A 21,174-nucleotide genomic window follows, 5' to 3' on the forward strand; every position below is an offset into this window, starting at 1 on the left:
AGCTTGAGGTTTTCCCCAATGCCACAGACTTAACAACTACCAGAACCAAGACTTTAACGCAGACCTTTGAACTTGAAGCCGCTGCTCTCCAAGCCAAGTCCAAAGTGCTTTCAAACATAACATCAGATATGGCACATCTGTCTGTTATCATAGGTGCTATATAAAGGACGGGGTCAACGGGGGTGGGGGGTGGGGAAAGAGACATCTGTCATACTTTCAAAAATAAAGATAAATTGAAGAAAAACAACTACATATAAATAAGTCATTTGCCACGAACTGAGTCCACTTGATTTAACTTCATAAGTAGATAGTTTTTTTTAAGACTCTGAACTCATTCTCCTCCAAGTCAGTCGTATTTTCTTTTTTTTCACCCCAAACCTAGAGGGTCCTGCTCCTCTGCTAGATTCTAAGATCTATCCTTTGGTGTAAGGTAAGAACTACCTTCTACACAACTACCTAGAGCCTAATGTCAAGTTTCCCTCTCTGCCTCCCCTTAGTTTTGTAGCGCCGTTTGCTTACGTGTGCTCTTTGCTTCCAGGCTTTTGTGAGGTAGCTTCCAGTGTACTTGTGTACCAGTTATACTTCTTTGAGTGTCGAAAGCATCTTGCCATTATTATTATTACTTTTAACTGATATCTAACTTCCTCTTGCTCATTTAACTCACATATTTCTTTTACCTTTTAGAATGCCTACATTTAGAATGGAAAGTATTTCCACCAGAGAGAAATAGAGGTTAGCATTTACTAAATACCTTAATGTGTTCATTAGAAAACCTGTGCTGGCAACCAAAATGTAACAGAATTCAAAGCAGAACATGAGCTGGCTCATGAGGTGTAGTTCGGGCACCTTGGGCAAACAAGCCACGGTGACACACGCAAGTACGATTTCTCTTAGTGAAATGCAATAGGTAATGCAATTCTTTCACCTAGGGACGCAGTCTGGGAAATGAGGAGAGCCATTGCACATTCACAAAATAATTGCAAACCATCGGGACACTTATTTTCTACTTTTGGGTTTTTTATCCTCTGTCTCTAAAATGAAAGTGTTTGGTTATGTGATTTTTAAAGTTCCTTAATGATGTAATATTCTTTAGTTCTACTTTTACCAGTGCTTAGAATTACTGCTCATATTATCACTATAAGCCTTGCCTTCTCTTCCACTCTTTATCTTTGCAATACCACATTTTGTTCTCAAAAAAAAGCGACAGAGCCTTCTCTCCTTTCCCTGCTGTGACACTATTATGGGTATGTCTACTTACGGTCCTAGGAAATGATGGGAAAGGTGTTTATGAGGCAATGCTTAATTGATTGATAACTACTGACATGCATAGTCTCACAGAAGTGTAATGATGAAGAAATGAGACCTTGTCTTTGAATTTTTTAAAAATATATTTTATTGATTTATAGAGAGAAACATTAATCAGTTGCCTCTGGCATGCCCCCCCCCCCCCTCTGGGGATTGAACCCCAAACCCAGGCATGTGTTGTAACTGGGAATTGAACTGGGACCTCTCAGACCATGGGACCATGCCCAACCTCTGAGCCACACCTGCCTGGCATTAATTTTTTAATTATTCTGAGAACAGTGACCAGGCTCTGCTGGATTAGAGCCCTCCAAGGCTGTGATCTAAATGTAAATGTCAGCCCCAAGTGGACAGAACATTGAATTTTCTAATTAACCTTGCAGGTCAGTCTTTAAAGGGACAAGAATATAGCATCCAGCAGTTTAAAAAGGCATTCTGTGCATTATTTGGTGAAGGTCAGAGGGCAAACGCTGTTGTGACAGTTGGGTGAACTTGGAAAGCACACTTCTCTGGGGAGGATGAGGCAGAGAAGAGCAGTTGATGTTAATCTTTGGTAATAGCAAAGGCAGAAGACGGTGCTTTGAATCCTAGGGTATTTTTTATATCCTTTCAGTTCACATGAAGAATTTTCTATTTTTAACCCAACGAATTAGACAAATGGAACCATAGGAGATAAGAGGTGATTTGCTTCAGACCTTTCATCTTCAGGGAAGTTAAATAGTAAATTATAAATTATAAAGGCTTGATTACCTTAAATATTAAAAAGATAAAAAGAATTCACCTCCACCACAGTCCAGTCTCCTTCCGATATTTCGTTCCTACTCTAGCTTCCATCTCCCATGTCCCTCCACATTCACCACACTCCATCTTAGTGCTCCGAATACAGAATTTAATGTCTCTGGGTTTGGGCCCATGCTATTGTTTTATTTTAGGAATGTCTTCTTTCTCTTTCTCTTCTTCCAACATCCTTCTCAACCATAAAGACTCAGCTCCTATGTCCTCATGAGGGATCAATCACTCTTCTGTTTCATGTTACATGTAGCTTAACACTTACTTAGCATTTATGCAGTTACTATTTGATATATATTTCATCTTGATGGTAAATATATTAGTTTTTTAAAAGACTTCTCTTCCAGTAGATCAGGAAGTTGGAAGACAGATACTTATCCCTCACTGGGTCTTAATGCAAGACCATATACAATAAAGTATAAAGTTAATGTTTAAAATGAAATGTGTATGTGTGCAGGTGTGTGAATGAAAAGAAATAAAATGGTCTCTAACCGATAGTGTCTAATATCCCTTCTGGCATTAACATATCCCAATTAAATCTATGATTTGACCTTAGAATAAAATCAAACAACTAATTTTTAATCAGCTACTACTTACTTTCGCCTTGACTTCTAGATTCCTCAGTTAGGAAGAGGGAACAGGTAAAATTCATATTTGACAATGTGCCCAATGAGGTGAACCAATGAAACATTTTTGACCTGTCCCTCTCTGGAGTAACAGTGGCAATCAGAGGGAAGTGATCGGTGTTTGAGGATCAGGCATGGGTTTTGGTTTTCGTAGTCTTCTAGGTATTGACCATAAGACTTTATTATGGTTGCTGAATAAAAATTATAAGAATGTGGACCATTGGAGGAATGAGTTTAGAGGGAAGAAGCTAAATATATCTTTTATTTATCAATTTGTTTTTGTTACAGATGTTTCTCATTTTCCCCCCATTGGCACCCTCTTTCCCTTCCCCCCGGCCCCATCCCCAGCTTTGTTGTCTATGTTCATTGGTCATGCATACATACATGTAAGTTCTGTGGTTTATCTCTCCCCCCTCAAATCCCCCCTCCTTTGAGGCTTGTCAGTCTGTGCTCCACCTCTCTGTCTATGGGTTAATCCATGCTCTGCTTTGGTCACAATCTTACTCAGAGATTCAAGACACACCACTTGTACTGTCGTCGACTCAGTCCTTTGACACTGTAGTTTAAACTCTTTAGCCTGCTGAGAATCTGTCTGAAGGACAAAACCTAGTGAATACAAAAGAATAATTAAAGAAGACTGCATAGTTGATTAAGACAAGAGTAGTATACACATTCCATTCACTTAGCAACTGAATTAACAAATACTTTCTTAGGATTATTTTTCCTTTTGTTGGGGCCAGATACTCCACTGTGTGTGTGTGTGTGTGTGTTCAGATTATTTATAATGTGTTCATATTATTTACCACATGTTCTTAATGTGATTTGAACACACCTGTCCTTGTTTCCACCCTAATAATAATTTCTTTACTGTTATTAGGAGGCTATAATGCTTAGTTCCCCTTTACTTTAAAGCAAAACGTTTTAATCCTAAAGCACTTTTCAGTCTTTACTGAAAATGACCTGTTGTTTTCAGATGGAGCACTCCTCATAAGTCCTTTTTTAAAAATCTCTTTGTGATTAACTGTTGCAAAGTAGTGCAGTTAAAGATTCATGCAGATAATGTTTTTGTTTGTTTGTTTTATTTTTTCACAAAATCAAACCGTGGCCTCCTTAGGCCAGAAGAGCTGGCTTAACCACCCGAGTCACAGAGGCACACCTACTTGGTTGCACCACTTTTTAATCCGTTGCAAATCAGGCTTGGGAAGCTGGACCTAAGTTAGTTCATTGTGTCTGTTGCAGTAGGAGGCTCGGGAGATGAACAAACAGTAAGAGAAAAAAGCTACTAAAGGGGAAGAACATCTTTGGGAGTCGTGTGTGGCCACAGGAGCTCTTATTTCTCCTGTAGAGCGTGTGGCCAAACCGATTTGCTCCAGACCGAGTTCCTCCCCATTGTTGGGGTGCACATGGGAGAGGGTCATCTCTTCTGTGACAGGGCGACTTGTGTGGCGCAGGGGAGCATGCAGCCTTCAGCATAGTTTACGTGAACTTGAATATAACATTTAACTCGGCCGTAACCTGACTTCATTGTCTGAGAACTGGGGTAATAAGGCCATGCCAGCTTCACCGGCATATCTCATGGGTCAGACCAGAACAGCCACCTGGCCAAGGGAAGCTGAGTGCTGATGCTGCAAACTTCCTAATCTCCAGGAAGCGCAGAACTAAATTAGTTGGCCGCACCCTTGCCCTGGAACTCATATTTTAGTGTGGGGTTCATGAAAACAGAATTGAAAAGTAATGAGATGACCCTGGTCCGGTAGCTGAGTTGGTTAGAGTGCTGCCCATGTACACCAAGGTTGTGGGTTCAGTCCCCGGTCAGGGCACATACAAGAAACAACCTATGAATGCATAAATAAGTGAAACAATAAATTCATGTTTCTCTCTCCCCCACCCTCCCTCCCACTTATGATAAATAAAAAAAATAACCTCAGGGGAAGATTTTAAAAATAATAATAATGAGAGGGATCTGTAATAATTTAGGTGTCCCCAGAACTGGGGAAGAATTTAGAGGTCCGAGCACTAGCTGGCTAGGGAAGACGAGAATAGATCCACAGACGCTGGCGCAATGCTGGGCTCCAAGCAGACACTCAAATGTTGACTCAATCGGAGGTGACAAGTTCTGTGCGTATTGAAGAACACATCTGAGTTTGCCTGTAGAGAGAATAGAGACAGCGGGAGTACAAAGCTGCATTATGAACATAAGAAACATGGACTCTTAAGCTACACATGCTACATTTCCTAATGCTCTTGTTATTAGCTCCAGACTACTGCAGCCCTCCTTGCCCAGTAACAGGACTTTTTCAATAGAAGTACTTGATCGAGACTATCCTAGACAAAAATACAGAATATTTTAAACAACAGTTTTTAATGGGTTTTGACCAGAACACTGGCATGCACTCTTGAAGCTGGATTTGGTTTTCCATGTTGGTGAACAATCGCAGGAGTCACCTCAACTCCTTTGTACGCCCTGCTTTCTAATTCCAGGGATGCTGCACTGTCTTCCCTACTCAAGACAAAAATGACGCCAGGAAGTTTCTTATGTTGATGTCTATATTATTATTGTTAGTTTATATTTATTTTTTAAAATATTTTTCTTAAATAATGTTGTTTTACTTTTATTTATTTATATTTTTTATTAATTTATTTTTGTTACAGATGCTTCTTCTTTTTCCCCCACTGATACCTCCCCCCACCCCACCCTGTGCCCAGCTTTGTTGCCCATGTCCATTGTTCATGCATATATGCATATAAGTTCTGTGATTTATCTCTCCCCGTCCACCCCCTCATCTGGGGATTGTCAGCCTGTACCCCACTTCCACGTCTCTGGGACTACCCCATTCCTCAGACTGTTATGTTCATTATATTCCACAAATAAGTGAGATCATATGATACTTGTCTTTCTCTGCTTGGCTTGTTTTGCTTAGGATAACATTCTCTAGGTCCTTCCATGTCATCTCAAAGGATAAGAGATGTTTCTTTCTTACAGCTGCATAGTACTCCATTGTGTATATGCACCACTGCTTTTTTATCCATTCGTCTACTGGTGGATATTTGGTCTGTTTCCAGATCTTAGCTATAGTAGTGCTGCTATGAGCATGGGGGTACATATATTCTTTCTGATTGGTGTTTCAGGCTTCTTAGGGTATAGAAGTGGGATCACTGGGTCAAATGGAAGTTCAAATTTTAATTTTTTGAGGTAACACCATATTGTTTTCCATAGTGGCTGCACCAGTCTGCATTCCCACCAGCAGTGTACTAGAGTCCCCTTTTCCCCACACCCTCACCAACACTTGTTGTTTGATGATTTGTTGATGGCGGCCATTCTAGCAGGTGTGAGGTGATACCTCATTGTTGCTTTAATTTGCATCTCTCTGATGATTAGTGATGTTGAGCCTTTCTTCATATGTCTCTTGGCCATTTGTTTGTCCTGTTTGGAGAGGTGTCTATTTAGTTCCCCTGCCCATTTTTTAATTGGGTTGTCTTCCTTTTGTTGAGCTGTATGAGCACTCTATATATTTTGGAAATTAACCCCTTATCTGATGTATCATTGGCAGTGATGCTCTCCCATACAGTGGGTTGCCTTTCCATTTTGGTGGTTGTTTCTTTTGCTGTGCAGAAGCTTTTGAGTTTGATGTAGTCCCATGTGTTCATTTTCTCCTTTGTTTCTGTTGCCTTAGGTGATGTATCAGTGAAAATTCTGCTGTGTATGATGTCTGAAATTTTGTTGCCTACATTTTCTTCTGGGCTTTTTATAGATTCATGAGTCACATTTAAGTCTTTTATCCATTTTGAAATTTATTCTTATGTATGGTGTAAGTGGATGGTCTAGTTTCATTTTTTTTTAATGTAGCTGTCCAATTGTCCCAACACCATTTTTAAAAGAGGCGGTTTTTACTCCACTGTATGCTCTTGCCAACTTTGTCAAATATTAATTGAGCATATTGTCTCGGGTCCATTTCTGGGTTCTCCATTCTGTTCCACTGGTCTATATGCCTGTTCTAGTGCCAGTACCAGGCTGTTTTGATTACAGTGGCTTTGTAGTATAACCTGAAATCTGGTAATGTGATCCCTCCAACTTTGTTCTTCTTTTTCAAGATTGCTGTGGCTATTTGGGGTTTTATTTAGTTCCATATGAACTTTTGAAGTATTTGTTCTAGTTCTGTGAAGTATGTCGTTGGTATTTTGATGGGGATTGCATTGAATCTATAGATTGCTTTGGGTAGTATGGACATTTTAATGATGTTAATTCTTCCAATCCATGAACAAGGTATATGCTTTCACTTTTTTATATCTTCCTCTATTTCTTTTTTCAATGACCTGTAGTTTTCTGTGAAGGTCCTTTATTTTTTTGGTTAAGTTTATTCCTAGGTATCTTAACTTTTTTTCTGCGATGGTAAATGGGATTTTTTTTTAGTTTCTCTTTCTGTGAGTTCATCATTGGTGTATAAGAATGCCGCATATTTATTAATTTTTTAATTGCTGTTTACATTCGATGTTATTTTGTATTAGTTTCAGGTGTATAGCCTAATGGTTAGACAATCATATACTTTATAGAGTGTTCTCTTCCTTGTATTTCCAGTACCCAACTGGCACTATACATAGTTATTACAAAATTATTATATTTTCTCTGCTGTACTTTAAGTCCTCATGACTTCTCTGTGACTATCAATCTGTATTTCCCAGTCTCTACACCTTTTTTATCCAGTCCCCCAGTCTCCTTCCCCTCTGGCAACCATCAGTCTGTCCTCTGTATCTATCAGTCTGTTTCTGTTTTGTTTGTTTGTTCATATTATTCCTTATATTCTACATATAAGTGAAATCATATGGTATTTTCTTTCTCTGAGTTATTTCACTGAGCATAATGCCATGTAGATCCCTTAATGCTGTTGCAAATGGTAAGATTTCTTTTTTATGGTTGAGTAATATTTCACTGTGTGTGTGTGTGTATCACAGCTTTTTTATCCATTCATCTATTAATGGGCTCTTGGGTTGCTTCCATAGCTTGGCTATTGTAAATAATGCTGTAATAAACTTAGGGGTATATGATGTTTTTATTATTTTTGTGGGCCAAGGTCCCCTATGCTCCACCCTTAGAGTAAATGAAAATGGTTTCCAGAGTCAGGTCTTTTTCCCCCAAAGCCCGTTGTCACAGAGAGAAGATGCTGGAACTCTATGAGTATCTGAACTAAAAGAAGCAAAATGTGATTTTTCTTCTGCAGTTCACCCAGAATTCTATAGTAAATACACCTCCTTTTTATTTTGCCTAGGATTTTTTTCCCCTAAAAAGGGAAAAAGTATTAATGTAAGAAGAGAAGCTTCATTGCCTCAAAATTAGCCTCCAGAAAGAATAAGACATCCTCAGCACAATCTAGTATCTATGCCGAGGAGATAAAAGTTGAGGAAGTGAAAGTGAATCCTAAAATGTCCGGGGCTGCAAGCTCGATGGATGTACATTGATCTATAAAATCAACTGCCTCACAGGCTCTTTAGGAAAAGATGTGAGATATAACGTTGATAAGGACATTGTCTTCATCAATAGTGAAATTCAGATCACGGTTAAATGGACACACATGATCTCCCGGGAGACTGGAATCCCAGTAGTATAGGATGCCAAACATAAGAAACTTATGTCCAATTAACAGGTTAGAAAACTGCAAGATGGAGGGGAAATGTCCTTCCTCAGTTAATATAATCATTTACAGTAGAGCCAGAACTTAACCCAGAGTCCATCACTCTTGGGAAATGCACACTTAAAGTCACAATAGGTTGTCTTTCCTGAGGTTTTTAGTAGTCAAATTACTTAAAAACTGGTATTGTATTGAACAAGAAGGAAAGGTATAGAACAAGAAGGAAAGGTGATGTGTCTGCAATGAGCTTGAGTGACTATTTGTTCATTATCTATCCATTCGACTAAAGGGACTAACTCGAAGTCATGCAGGTGAGCACTGGACCCCAGGTTTCTGCTGTGGATTCCAGTGCCCTTTCCACTGCTCCAGGTTGGGATTTGACTGCATCATCTATGACCACCTACTGTGGACGCAGCCATTTGGAGGACAGAGCAATAAGTAGATAGAAAAGCAATTACATATAGTTTTAATAGACTAGTTTTTGAAACACTAGAAGATCTTGTGTTTAAAAAGAATATGAGTTTGAGAAGGTATTTAGTAGCCATGTTGAGAAGTACTGATATGAATAAACAAGATGGTAAAAGGGTGCAAATTTTAGTTGAAAACTAAATTACTGCTATACAGTTGGTTAGGAAATTAAATGTTATAATCTACGTTGATTTTACAGATAAAAATTTAAAGAAGCCAGGTAAACATACCAGTTTTCAAGCACTGGTTGGTGTGACTTAAAGACTTACTCTTTGCCCTGGCCAGTTTGCTCAGCGGTTAGAGCGTCGGCCTGCGGTCCAGAGAGACCCAGGTTCGGTTCCCGCTAAGGGCACGTACTTCGGTTGCAGTTGGTCCCCGGCCCTGGTTGGTCGTGTGGGTGGCAGCCACTCGATGTGTTCCTTTCACGTCGATGTTTCTCTCTCTCTCCCTTCCTCTCTCTCCCTCCCACTCTATCTGTACAAAAAATGGAAAAATATCCTCGGGTGAGGATAAAAAAAAAAAAAAGACTTACTCTTTCACAAGTAGTTCAGTCAATGGTGATGGATGAGTGTGTTTACATTAATGAATAATACATACTAGCAATAGGAGAAAACTCATTTTGTTCATGAGGTTTTACTCTAAACTATCAAAAATATTTTAAATAATAGTAGCTGCTAATGATGTAGTATAGTGAGCTCTGTTTTACATTGTTGCTGTAAACATAAACTGGTATAATATCCAGAAATCAATGTAGTAATATCTATTGGGCTTTAAAGTACTTTTACTTTTTAATTGAATAATATAGCTTCTGATAGTGTAGTACTTTTTGCTTTAAGGTTATAGTGTTAAAGAAAAATTGAAGCAAATTGAATGCTCAAGTAATGGAAAACAGCCAAATTAATTCAGTAAAACCGTAGCAGTTTAAAAATATTGTGGGTTTAAGAAAACCAAACAAAAATATGTAATTACCTGAGTATGTGCTCATATTGCCAGGTTAATTTTTTAAATGAAGAAAATGTATATGTTTATATAGACACATATATACATAGTTAACCATATGTATTTTTAATTTATACTGTCATATAAGTTTGTAAAACATACAAAGTTGTGCAGAATATGTGTCTCTGAAAGAGATTATACCAAAATTTTAATAGTGATTACTTCTAGGTTCTGAAATAAATAACTAAAAAAAATGTTATTTTTATGTAATAAAGTAACCAGATTTCTTTTACATATATATATAAAATAAAAAGCAAATAAATTTGGAAAATATGTCAAAGGGTTAATATCTTTATTAATAAGGAAAACACTGCTACTCTTATGGAGTATGGTTAAATGGGGGGAAGCAGAGGATACTAAAAGATCATTTAAAGAAGAAATGCAAAGGACTAATAAACATATTGAAATACATGTAGCCCTGGCTGGTGTTGCTCAGTGGTTAGAGTGTCAGCCCATGCACCAAAGGGTCTTAGGTTTGATTACCTGTCGAGGGCATGTACCTGGGTTGCAAGTTTGCTCCCAAGCCCTGGTCAGGGCATGTGTGGGAGGCAACCAATCAATGTCTCTTTCATACTAATGTTTCTCTGGCTTTAAAATTATCTGATTGATTTAGTTCTGCAGCAGATGGAAAGTCCCAACATTTCTTAGCTTTTATACATCCTCCGTATAAGTCCAGTCTTATTATTTATTTATTTATCCACACCCGAGGACATTTTTCCATTTTTTTGTTCAGGTAGAGTGGGACGGAGAGAGAGGAACAGAGAGAGAGACATCAATGTGAAAGGAACACATCTAGTGGCTGCCACCCCACGACTGACCAGGGCCGGGGACAAACTGCAACCGAGGTACGCGCCCCTAGTGGGATCCGAACCCGGGTCTCTCAGGACCGCAGGCCGACACTCTAACCGCTGAGCAAAACCGGCCAGGGCTTCTTTATTGATTTTAGAGAGAAAGGGAGAGGGAGAGAGAGATAGAATCATCATGAGAGAGAACATTGACTGGCCGCCTCCTGCATACCCCCCACTGGGGATTGGGCCCACAACCTGGGCATGTGTCCTGACCAGGAATCGAACTGGAGACCTCTTGATGCAAGGGTCGATGCTCAACCACTGAGCCACACCGGTTGGACAAAAGTCCTGTCTTTTTATACTATGGCAGGTTTGTCATGCTGACAATTTTCCTTTTTGACAAATAATTATTGAGGATTTAAGGTAACGCATCATTTTTTTTCTCTTATTTCAATTAGATACTCTGCATTGATTCCTATAGGAAAGGCTTCTGTGTCATAACAAATACTTTTGGTAAGGAATCTACTGCTCAACTTTCTAGTTCTTATAGAATTAAACTGTTTAGTTGAATTCTTCAAGCCTCTAGACACAAAATGAGATCTGATGAACAGAAATGTACTACGACCTCAAAAGTTCATAGCCAAGTGGGGGAGACAGAGAAGTATACCACTTTTTCATGGTCAGAGAGTATTTTATTATTTTTTCAATATACATTGATATAAGAGAAGTTTGAACTTCAGCTACAGAAGTGGAGAACTCATGAAGGTAGCATTCTAAAGAGTCTGAAAATGTTTTCATTGATCAGGTAAAGAGAATGAAAGCATTCTAAACCAAGGGCCCAGACTGAGCAGAGGGGCAGAAATGGTCGCCAGGGGCCAGCACGTGGCAAGCAGAGTGAAAGACAGGCAAGGTGAGGCTGAGGGGGCAGCTTGGGAACAGACCCGGGAGGGCCCGGTGCCTGCGGGACTCCTGCGTGGTTGTATCCCATCGACACGAGGTAGCCTGGAGAGTGCCGTGATCAGAACTGCTGTTTAGGAAAGATCAAGCGATGGTGAGGGGACTCTAACGGGGAGGGGAGAAAGTGGGGACAGGGCTGGATTTTCTCTCTTCTGTCCCGCCCAGGTATATGTAGAGGGATTGGCACGTTTAGAACCAGGTGCATGTTCTTTCTCGACGTCTCAACTGCTGCTAGAAAACAATCTGTCTACTTGAACACGTGACCACCCAATCCTAGCCAAATTTACCCAACCCTCTTCTAAGTTCTTTCTTCTCTGAATTCGATAGAGCAGGTGTTCAGGAGGGAACCCACGGACACGCTTACCTCCTTCCCGGGGCTTCGTGAACCCTGGGCATTCCCCTGCCCTCTACACCCACCCAGCCGCCCGGTGCCGACAGGTCCAGGAGCATAGCATGCTTCCAGATTGTACTTTCCAGAGTTCTGTACGGACCCAACCCTACAGAAAATACCTGCAGCATTATGATAAGGGGTTAATATCGCGAATGTACAATGAGCTCGTCCATAAATAACTTTGAAAAAGAACATTCAACAAAAGGTTAACAAGCAGTTCTCAGCCAGTGGGTCGCGACCCCTTTGGGGGCGGAGAGACCCTTTCACAGGGGTCGCCTAAAACATAACAGTAGCAAAATTACAGTTATGGAGTAGCAACGAAAATAGTTTTATGGTTGGGGGTCACCACAGCATGAGGAACTGTATTAAAGGGTCGCGGCATCAGGAAGGTTGAGAACCGCTGGTTAACAGTATTATTTCAGGAAAGCATGTGTGCTATCCCCTTATCTTGGAAGACTTTTGCCAACACACTGGATCTATAGTAGTGACATCTTCATGCTGGAGGCAGTGTGGTCCCCTCATTCTAAGGCCAGGAAGCTTTGAAAATCTGAGGGAAATGGCTGAGAATAGAAACTTATGAGCCCTAAGAAGAGTTACGTTCTACTCCTGAGGGCTTGGGAAACCCATTAAAGTCTTTGAGTTTATTTATCTGCAAAATGGGGATAATAATATTCACCTACATCATGAGGTTGTTAGGAAAATTAATAAACATTACTAAACCGTTGAGATCCCAGGATAAGCATCGTTTTGTGGCAAGTGCAGTAAATAATGTCCTGCTTAAATAAATGTGTCAGGTATTCAAACTAATTCTGAAATTAAGTGTATCAGATATACTTTAATTAGCTCTTTTATGGAAATGTTTGTGCTAAATTCAAACGTAAATGCATTATTAGCCAATTCGTTTGTTGTGAGGAAATCTTAAAGCAAAATGCACAAATTTCCCACAACACACTGTACCTTTTTCTTTATGTCATTTAAGTATGTTAGTCTCTGTGCAACCAACTGCTTCAATTATACAAGTCAGAGATGAACAAATTAAGGCACAAATATTCAAGTAAAATAAGATAAATGAGGATAATCCTCTCAATCACTTCTGTGAATTCTGGATACAGACTCTTATCTTTGTAATGCTCTTTAGAAGTCGTTTCGTTCTGCCCCTCAGTTCACAAATGAGGAACCTGAATCCAGAGAGGTTAAGTAAGCTGCCCCGAGGGCGCAGGGCTAGCTCCAGGCGGAGCTGGGAACAGAGCCTGTTTCCTTGAAGTTCCGCTCATAACCCCATTCCAGAGCTCTGCAGTATTCCCTCAACTGTGCAAGGCAGCCGTGACGGATATGTCACATCTTACATATGTAGGTCTTCGATTTCGTTCGGAATCTTAGTAGCTATATCAGGTGGAGACCATAGTCAGACTTGATCGAGCTGAAGGTGGAGGTAGTGGATAGATGACATTTGACTCTTTAGTCCATCAAATCCTGATGGAAACCTTTTGACTTGGTGAGAGATGAAATGTGTTCACATTTTGATGGACCATCACCAACTGTTGAGACTGTGAACCCTAGATTTAGGGGTTCACATTGTGACAGTATCCCATTAGGGTAAAAAAGAATCCAATAATGACTTTGTGGGCAGTGGTGCTACTAATGGTGTTTACCCTAGACTACTGAATCCCAAGCCTGACTCATTCAGGACTGCCTGGTAGGCTATATAAAATACAGATGTAGGGGCCACGTTCCTGGACAGGTTGATCTGGGGGGTTTGGGGCCAGGTCCAGAAATCTGTTTTTAGAAAGCACTCTTGCCTGGTTGGTGTTGCTCAGTGGTTAGAGCGTCATTTTGAGCACCAAAGGGTTGAGGGTTCAATTCCCAGTTAAGGGCAGGCACCGGAGTCGCAGTTTCCATCCCCAGCCCTGGTTGGGGCCAGTGTGAGCGGCAACCTATATCGGTGTGTCTCTTTCACAGGAATGTTTCTCTCTCCCCCTTCTCTCTCTTTCTCTCTCTCTCCCCCTTCTTCCTCTTCCCTTTCTTCCACTCAGTCTAAAAATAGCAATGCAAAAATATCATCTGGTGAGGATTAACAACACGACAACAAAAAGCACCCTTGATGACTCAGGGTTACCCACGTTTTTAAACCACTAGTTACAGCACAGGTTTACAGAAGCAGCCATCTGCTTTCCACTATTGATCCTGAAGCTGCCAGTAGATGTAGAATTAAAGTATATGATACTGCATGTTATAACTAATCTCTTTCTCTCTCTCTCTCTGCCTTGTAGTCAGTGCTTATTTGGTTATTACAGGTAGTAAGAGGTCATCGTCCCAATATTTCAGTGAGAAAACAAACATTATGTGTGATATAAACTTGTAGTGTTATAGAATGTTGTCATATTCTTGGATACTTGAGATCAAATGATGCTACTGAATTTTTTTTGCAAAAGAAAAGAAACATTCTTACTAGGAATTCAGAAGCTTTGAAATAACTATCACCACCCTGGCCGGTTGGGCTGGTGGCTGGAGCGGCGTCCCGCGGACCAGGGAGCTGCAGGTTTGATTACGGTCAAGGGCACGGACCTCAGCTGCGGTTCGTCCCTGGCCCTGGTCCGGGTCATGGGGGAGGCGGCCAATGGATGTGTCTCTTTCACATCTCTCTCTCTCTCTCTCTCTCACCCCACCCCCCCACATATTCTATCAGAAGATAAATAGAAAAATATCCTTGGGTGAGGATTCAAAAAAGCAAAACGCTCACCCCCAAAGATCATCCTTTATGGGCATGCTTTGTATTTATAAGAAAGGAGGCGTAAAGAAGAGGCACATCCAAGGTCATGAATATATTATCAAACTTTATTTCTAAAGTTTATATACTAATCAATTCTGGATTCTAATGTTCTTCTAACCTTCTTAAACATTTTTAGAAGAAGTCTAAATATTCACTTATAGATATCTTGGGCAGTTTTAACTTTTATTTATTTATTTCTTAAATATGTTTTTATTGATTTTTTTAGCGAGAGAGAGGAAGGGGAAGGGGGAGAGAGAGAGAAACCTCCATCCACTGCCTCCGCACACCCTGACTGGGGACCGAAACCGAAAGCTGGGCATGTGGCCTGACCAGGAACTGAAGCAGCAACCTTTTGGTGTAGGGGACGGTGCTCAACCACTGAGCCATGCCGCCCAGGGCCAGTTTTAACTTTTAAGCAGGACAAAGGGAATTGGCTTCCCTAGCTCGGGGTGGGGAATGATGTTTAGATATTAATCTAACTGAATGACATAGAATACTCAGCAGTAATGAGGGTATTTCAGTGACTCACACAATAAACACCAGAGTAGATTTTATCCTCACTAAATCACGGTTAACCAAGGCCAAATTCTACATGAATGTTCTTATGTATTTATACAAATATATGCATATATTTTTTAAAATATGTTCTTATTGATTTTTTTTTAGAGAGAGAGGAAGGGAGAGAGAGATAGAAACATTGATGTGAGAGAGAAACATCTATCAGCTGCCTCCTGCATGTCCTGCACTGGAGATTAAGCCCAAAACCTGACTGGGAATCGAACTGGGACCTTGCGGTCTTTGAGTGACAATTAGCCAGGCTCTGCATATCTGTTTTTAAGGCAAAAGCTAATTTGTCTCTCACCCTTTAAGATTTAGTCTTTCTATTAATAATTTATTTCCTGTTTATGGAAAAAAGATGTTATCTTCGCACATTAATAAAAAACTAAATATGATAGAGAAAATAAATATTCAAATAGATAAGCTATTGCATTGATCCATGTCTCCAGAAAAAATGATACAAATAAGTATTTTGATTTTTTTTTTTTTTTTGAGGCGTTAAGGAAAAAAAAAAAATTGACACATCTCCCAAGATTTCTATTTCCTGCATATAATATGACTGTTTATTTGTTTTCACAAGTTAACGGGACCATGCTCTGAAAAATCAAGTGGCTTACGTTGGCATAGTTTTATATGAAACCACTGGCATTTCTCTGGGGAGAGTTTACAACTTTTTCAGCTATCAGACTGTAGATTTTGATTTTTATACTGAAGAAATGTGACCATGGATTTGAGTATTTTCCACTCATTTCTAGCTATGTGTAATCATTTTTGAAACTCCACATCTAGGTTAAAAAAAAAAAAAAATCAGAGCAATGACAAAAAACCCTTCCTAAACCTTTCCCTGAAGTTTTACTTTTCAGTTGCAAAGTGTTAAATAACTTTCTGAAATGTCTTCTGTAAGCCCTGGTGGTGCTACACTCTGGTTTGTTTGGGGAGATTTGGTTTTGTTTCTAGGAGAGGGTGCACTGTCTCGTAAAAGAGACAAGGGAAAGTTTTACCTGTCTGTCTCTCCTGTTTTTTTTTTTTTTTTTCCCCCTCTTTCTTTCTTTTTCTTTAAAGATTGGTGATAAGGAATTCTAACTACTTAATGAGATGGGAGAGGCCTCACTCCATTGGAGTGGAGGAGTCCATGTGGAAGTTGATGGATTGGACAGGTAAAGAGAAGGGTCCCGCCTCCTCATGCCTATAGTTGGGTATATATTAGGGAACCTAAAATTATGTACAGAGAGAGAAGGAGAGAGAGGGACTTGAGTTCTGTTATCTTCTTAGTAGATTCCTATTGTCAGGGTCTCAGAGGGGGTGGGGGCTTGGCCAGATCCTGGAGCCAGAAGAGAGGACAGCGGCATTGATCAATCTCACAGCTAACATGTTGTACCTGGAAAACAATGCCCAGACCCAATTTAGTGAGGTAAGGATTTTAGATTTCGGCTCTTCATCTAGAGATGCGTTTTCATTTTTAGTTTTTAAATAAAAGCGTATATATCTGTGGTTCTCAGTTACCCAACATGATGCTTTTTGCAAATTGTATCTAGGAATCTCCTTTTCTTGGTTAATGTTTTCTGTGGTGACTGTAAGATTTTTATCCTTTAAGTAGATTATAAAAAAGGAGAAAGGGGAATAGAAAAAATTAGGGTGGTGGTATGTATTTGAAAAACCTAATATTCGGGAGTTTATAAAATCACTTGTAAGTACAGGCTGAGAGAGCAGATTGCATTCTGCTAAATACATTGAAATGACCCCTCTGTTGGGGATTCACACACCAGTAAGACATATTAGTTGACTGTGTCTCAACTCAGTTAAGTTCTCAGTTCCATCTCCAGACTTCATCCTAAATGAAGTTTTTTTTTTCCCCAGAATAATCAGGTGAAACTTTTAAAGTCATTTTTGTTTTGAATTTTATCAATTCAGAGACCCACCTAAATCCTGAGGTGACTTCAATAATGTCTGTATTGTCCGGTGATGGACTTAGATTTTCACTGTGTAATGACAAAGTTATTTTGGCGTGATACGTTATTATTAAATATTTATGCATGCATACATATAAATGTATATGATAACATGTAAGGTTTTATGTAAAGAATGAAGGATCTGCCTCTGTCATCTCTCCTCAGTGTTTGTCTCAGAGATTTAAATCACTGGGCATAGGTATTAAGAAAAAACTCCTGAAGAGACTGTAAGACTTTGAGGAAGTTTCCTAAGGTTGAGGGAGGTCTAACAACAATATTAGTTTACATTCCTCAGAATAGGGCAGCTGTGTTGACACTAATCACACTGGGGGGTGGGGGGAGTGCGGCGTTTCGGATGAAAATGCTTGCAGGAGAAAGCTTGGAAAAGTAGACCTGCGGACTCCAGTTGAGCTCCTTAAAATTCAGGACAAAGTGCATAGCCTCCTGGTGCAGACGGCAAGGGGGTGAATCCAGCAAAAGGCAGCAGAGCAGAGCCTGCGCTGTCATATTGACTGTGCTATTGTCTAGACACCTGAATTGTGTAAATAGAACCGGGGAAATATCAAGTTATCTCATGAAGGAAAAGGAAGTGCCGGTGTTCCTTTAAAACCTTCAGCAGGCTTGCCTGTCCTCAGTGGAGAAACTTGAGTTTCTTGTTTTACTTTAATATTGAAAGTTCGCTTGAAATGTTACCAAACAATTAAAAAAAAAACAGAGGGAACTTCTAAGATGATCTTGTTTCTATGTGATCCATTGCAGTCCAGTTTTAATCATTAAGAAAAGTAATCTGTCGGTGCTGTCATACCTGACTGTGTTTGTTCGTGAGCTGGTTCACGACCAGAGTGAATAAGAAGGCTGGGTTTGACTGTGTGCGTCTGAGTATAATGGGGTGGAAACAAATGTTGGTTTAGAGATATCTGTAAGAAAAGTACCAAGTTGATGGGGAAAGAAATGATTATTTCTCAAGAAAGGAAAAAAATAACAAATGATTAAGAGGGATCTGTAGGAATGATGGCCTCTTATGGAGGCGAAGAATCTTGTTGTATGTGAGAATATGCATACTGATGGCGAAAGAAAAATACCTTTACATGGGTTTGAGTTTTTAAAAACTTGAGCTAAACGTGTGGTCAGGAGCTCAAAAGGTAGCGGTTGTCTGTTTTCTGTTGGAATGCTGCTAGTGTACCTAGAAGATATCTAAGAAAAAAGATGGCTGAGTTTCTCTTCCTGCACCTTTGTGGATATGGCCACCATCCATGCCATATCCTTCTGCCGGTCTGGAGACTACACGTTATCTTCACAGCTTGACTGCCATTCTGTTCTTTCCTGGGTAGGGTTAGGTTTGGTCCTCTATAAAAACTGCTTCACATCTGAGTATGTGAAATTCCTGGGAGCACATGGCCCCGAAAATCCTGAAACTTAGCACAAAGTTATAACGTTTAGGGACCTACCTTAAAGTAACGTTTATTAGTGATTGTCAATACAGGAACAACCTTCTACTGTTATCAAAGAAGAATTGGTAAACATTGGTTTACCAATTAAGAATAAAAAGGCATGCATTAAATGTAGAGGATGCAGAGATGTAGCGATAGATGTCTGGAAGCAGGTTGGTATAACTTAAGAAAATAATAGGCTTCCCGAGTAATGGAGCTGCTGTGATTGGAAAGACAAATGCTGCTGTTACCTTGCTGAAATAAAAACAGAGCTAATATATAAAAAAAAAAAGAATGTAACTCCCCGTGATAGTACAAATTATTCTATAACTATAACCCAATCTTAGACTTCAAATAAGTTTTAAAATTTAATTTGTTAGTAACTTCTTGGGGTTGATAACTCAAACAATATTTAAGAACACATCCTTTTGTACTCCATTTTCCACAAATTTCCAGTTCCTTCCCCCAAGCAGAGCTGGGTTTGGGGAAGCAGTTAGTGAACAGGAAAGGGCCCGGAAGGGAAGAGAACGTGGGCAGGATGGAACAGGCAGGGCTTCAGGGCCCACCCTTGGGTTACAATGGAGCGGTCTCAAGCCACCACCGCACCATTGTGCCAGGCTTGGAATGACACAGCCTCTGGGACTGGTTTCAGACATGGAGAGAGAGGCTCAAAAGAAAGAAAATTCTTGACAGATTAAGTTTTAGCTCAACTTTCTTGCCAAAAAACTGGTGTGCGTGTGTGTGTGAAAGAGACGGGGGGGGGGTGAGAGACTCTCAAATTCCTCATTAGAAGGACATTTTTATTTTTAAAAATCCCCGTCTGGGGTCCTAGGTGATGAGGAAGTGGGTGGCTGGGTTACAGTATTCTAGATCTAAACAGGACTTCAAGGCTCATTTATTGAAACACCTCTCTTTACAAATTGAGGTTAATCATTTTTCTGTCTGTAGCTGAGAGAGCGATAGGTGTAGAAATGTGTCCTGTTTACCTCCCTTTTTCTCTGTAATACCAAGGAAAGAGAGATCTAAAAGGGACTGTTGTGGAAGTAGATGCTCCAAGAAAGTTTTCGTAAAGAACTGATGTGCAAATCTAGTTAAGAGCAAAAAGAAAATGCTGAAGCAGGAGTATAAGCCCTTGGATCCAGGTCCTTGTCATAACTGTCCTCTGGGCCTTCTTGGTCAAGGGAGAGAGTCCTTCCTATCCCAAGTTTCCAAGGGCCAAATCATATTTTAAACTTGACTTTTCTCTTAATAGTTAATAAATGTCTTATCATAAGCTTTTCCATATTGTGCTCCTGAGACGTTTAACACCTTAGGCACAAGCACTGTCTGTAAGAAGCAGAGGCTGCAGGTTTAATTCAGGTGTAATTCAGGTGTCAGCCAGGCTATGTTCCTCACTCCATGCTGTGGTCTTAGATTGCACTTCTTGTTTTACAATTGGTTGCCCTCAAGCCCAGAGGGGACTGGGAGAAAGAGATCTTAGATCACAGATCATAGCTCATACCTTCCTTCACTACTACTGGAAAAATGAGTGGTGGTAATAAATCACTTATCCTTTACCTAGATAAGGAAAAAGCATGTTTGGTTTGTTTTGTTTTTAGAAGAGCAGTGATCCTCAACAGGGGTGTGGAGAGTACAGTAGGCAGCGTGAATGAATGCCTGGGTTAACTAGAGCAACCAAAAATATATCGGTTGCTTTTATCATCATATCACATACATTTTCTGAATGCAAAGTTATTAAAATTTTCTTAAACGATGAGAATATATAAAGTTTAGATCCTATATTTTTTCTATTAAAAATATATGTCTGAGGTCATGGGATTTACGTTTATCAAGGAAGGATATGGATCAACTGCTGAGAAATATATTACTACGAATGTACTTAAGCTTTCTTTGAGCCGGTATCATTCCTCTGGGTGGGACCCGAGCTGATGGGAGAGAGGGAAGAAGGTAAAAAGTCCTTCCTTTGTAGTAATATTATAAAGTTAAACTTTCCCCCTTGTTGAATACATTTTTAACTTCTAATTGTTTTATGTCAATAAATAAGGAAGAGCAAACACAGATTCCAAAAAGGCATCTCAGTGAAAAATAACTTGATTGTTTACACAGAAGTCTTACTATTTTGAAGATAAAAATTTTTCCAATCCCAATGGACTCAATTTATTTTTCAAATGTATGATGAGAAAAAAGTCAAAAGACTGATATATTCTTATTGTCCAGTGACTATTTAGTGGACTGAGAAGCCTGTAGGGTAGGAAATTTTGGTCCTGGAAAAGAATGGATTGGGGTATCAGGGTAAACCAGTTGATCCAAAAGTTAAGCTATAAATTATATTCCTAATCTTCTCTTAAGAACACATTGTAGAAGCACAAGAAAATAGTAAGCATTGGCTTATCCATGTTCTACTTTTCTAAGCATTTTATAATTTTCACTTATACCTTCATAAATATTAGTATTGAAGAAGAGAAACTTGGGTTAGAAGAAGGAGTTATTTACCCTTTTAAAATAAATGTTTAGTGAGCATCA

At 39.6% G+C, this 21,174-nt stretch overlaps 1 protein-coding gene across 4 annotated transcripts in view; it reads left to right on the top strand.

Moving 5' to 3' along the window:
* Nucleotides 1-21,174, top strand: part of TP63 (tumor protein p63) — a 140,189-nt gene that overhangs the window by 25,798 nt on the left and 93,217 nt on the right. For 2 of the 4 annotated variants that reach the window (XM_036242864.1, XM_036242865.1), the window contains exon 1: nt 16,504-16,683. The exons of the other annotated variants lie outside the window; for them this stretch is intronic. In XM_036242864.1, the coding sequence (XP_036098757.1) occupies nt 16,642-16,683 (42 nt within the window). In that variant the 5' untranslated portion in view covers nt 16,504-16,641. Of the gene's footprint in view, nt 1-16,503; nt 16,684-21,174 lie in introns of those variants that run through there. 4 annotated transcript variants of the gene reach the window in all.

This window comes from Molossus molossus, unplaced genomic scaffold (genome assembly GCF_014108415.1).
Source record: "Molossus molossus isolate mMolMol1 unplaced genomic scaffold, mMolMol1.p scaffold_m16_p_5, whole genome shotgun sequence".
In the NCBI taxonomy this organism is placed as follows: Eukaryota; Metazoa; Chordata; class Mammalia; order Chiroptera; family Molossidae; genus Molossus; species Molossus molossus.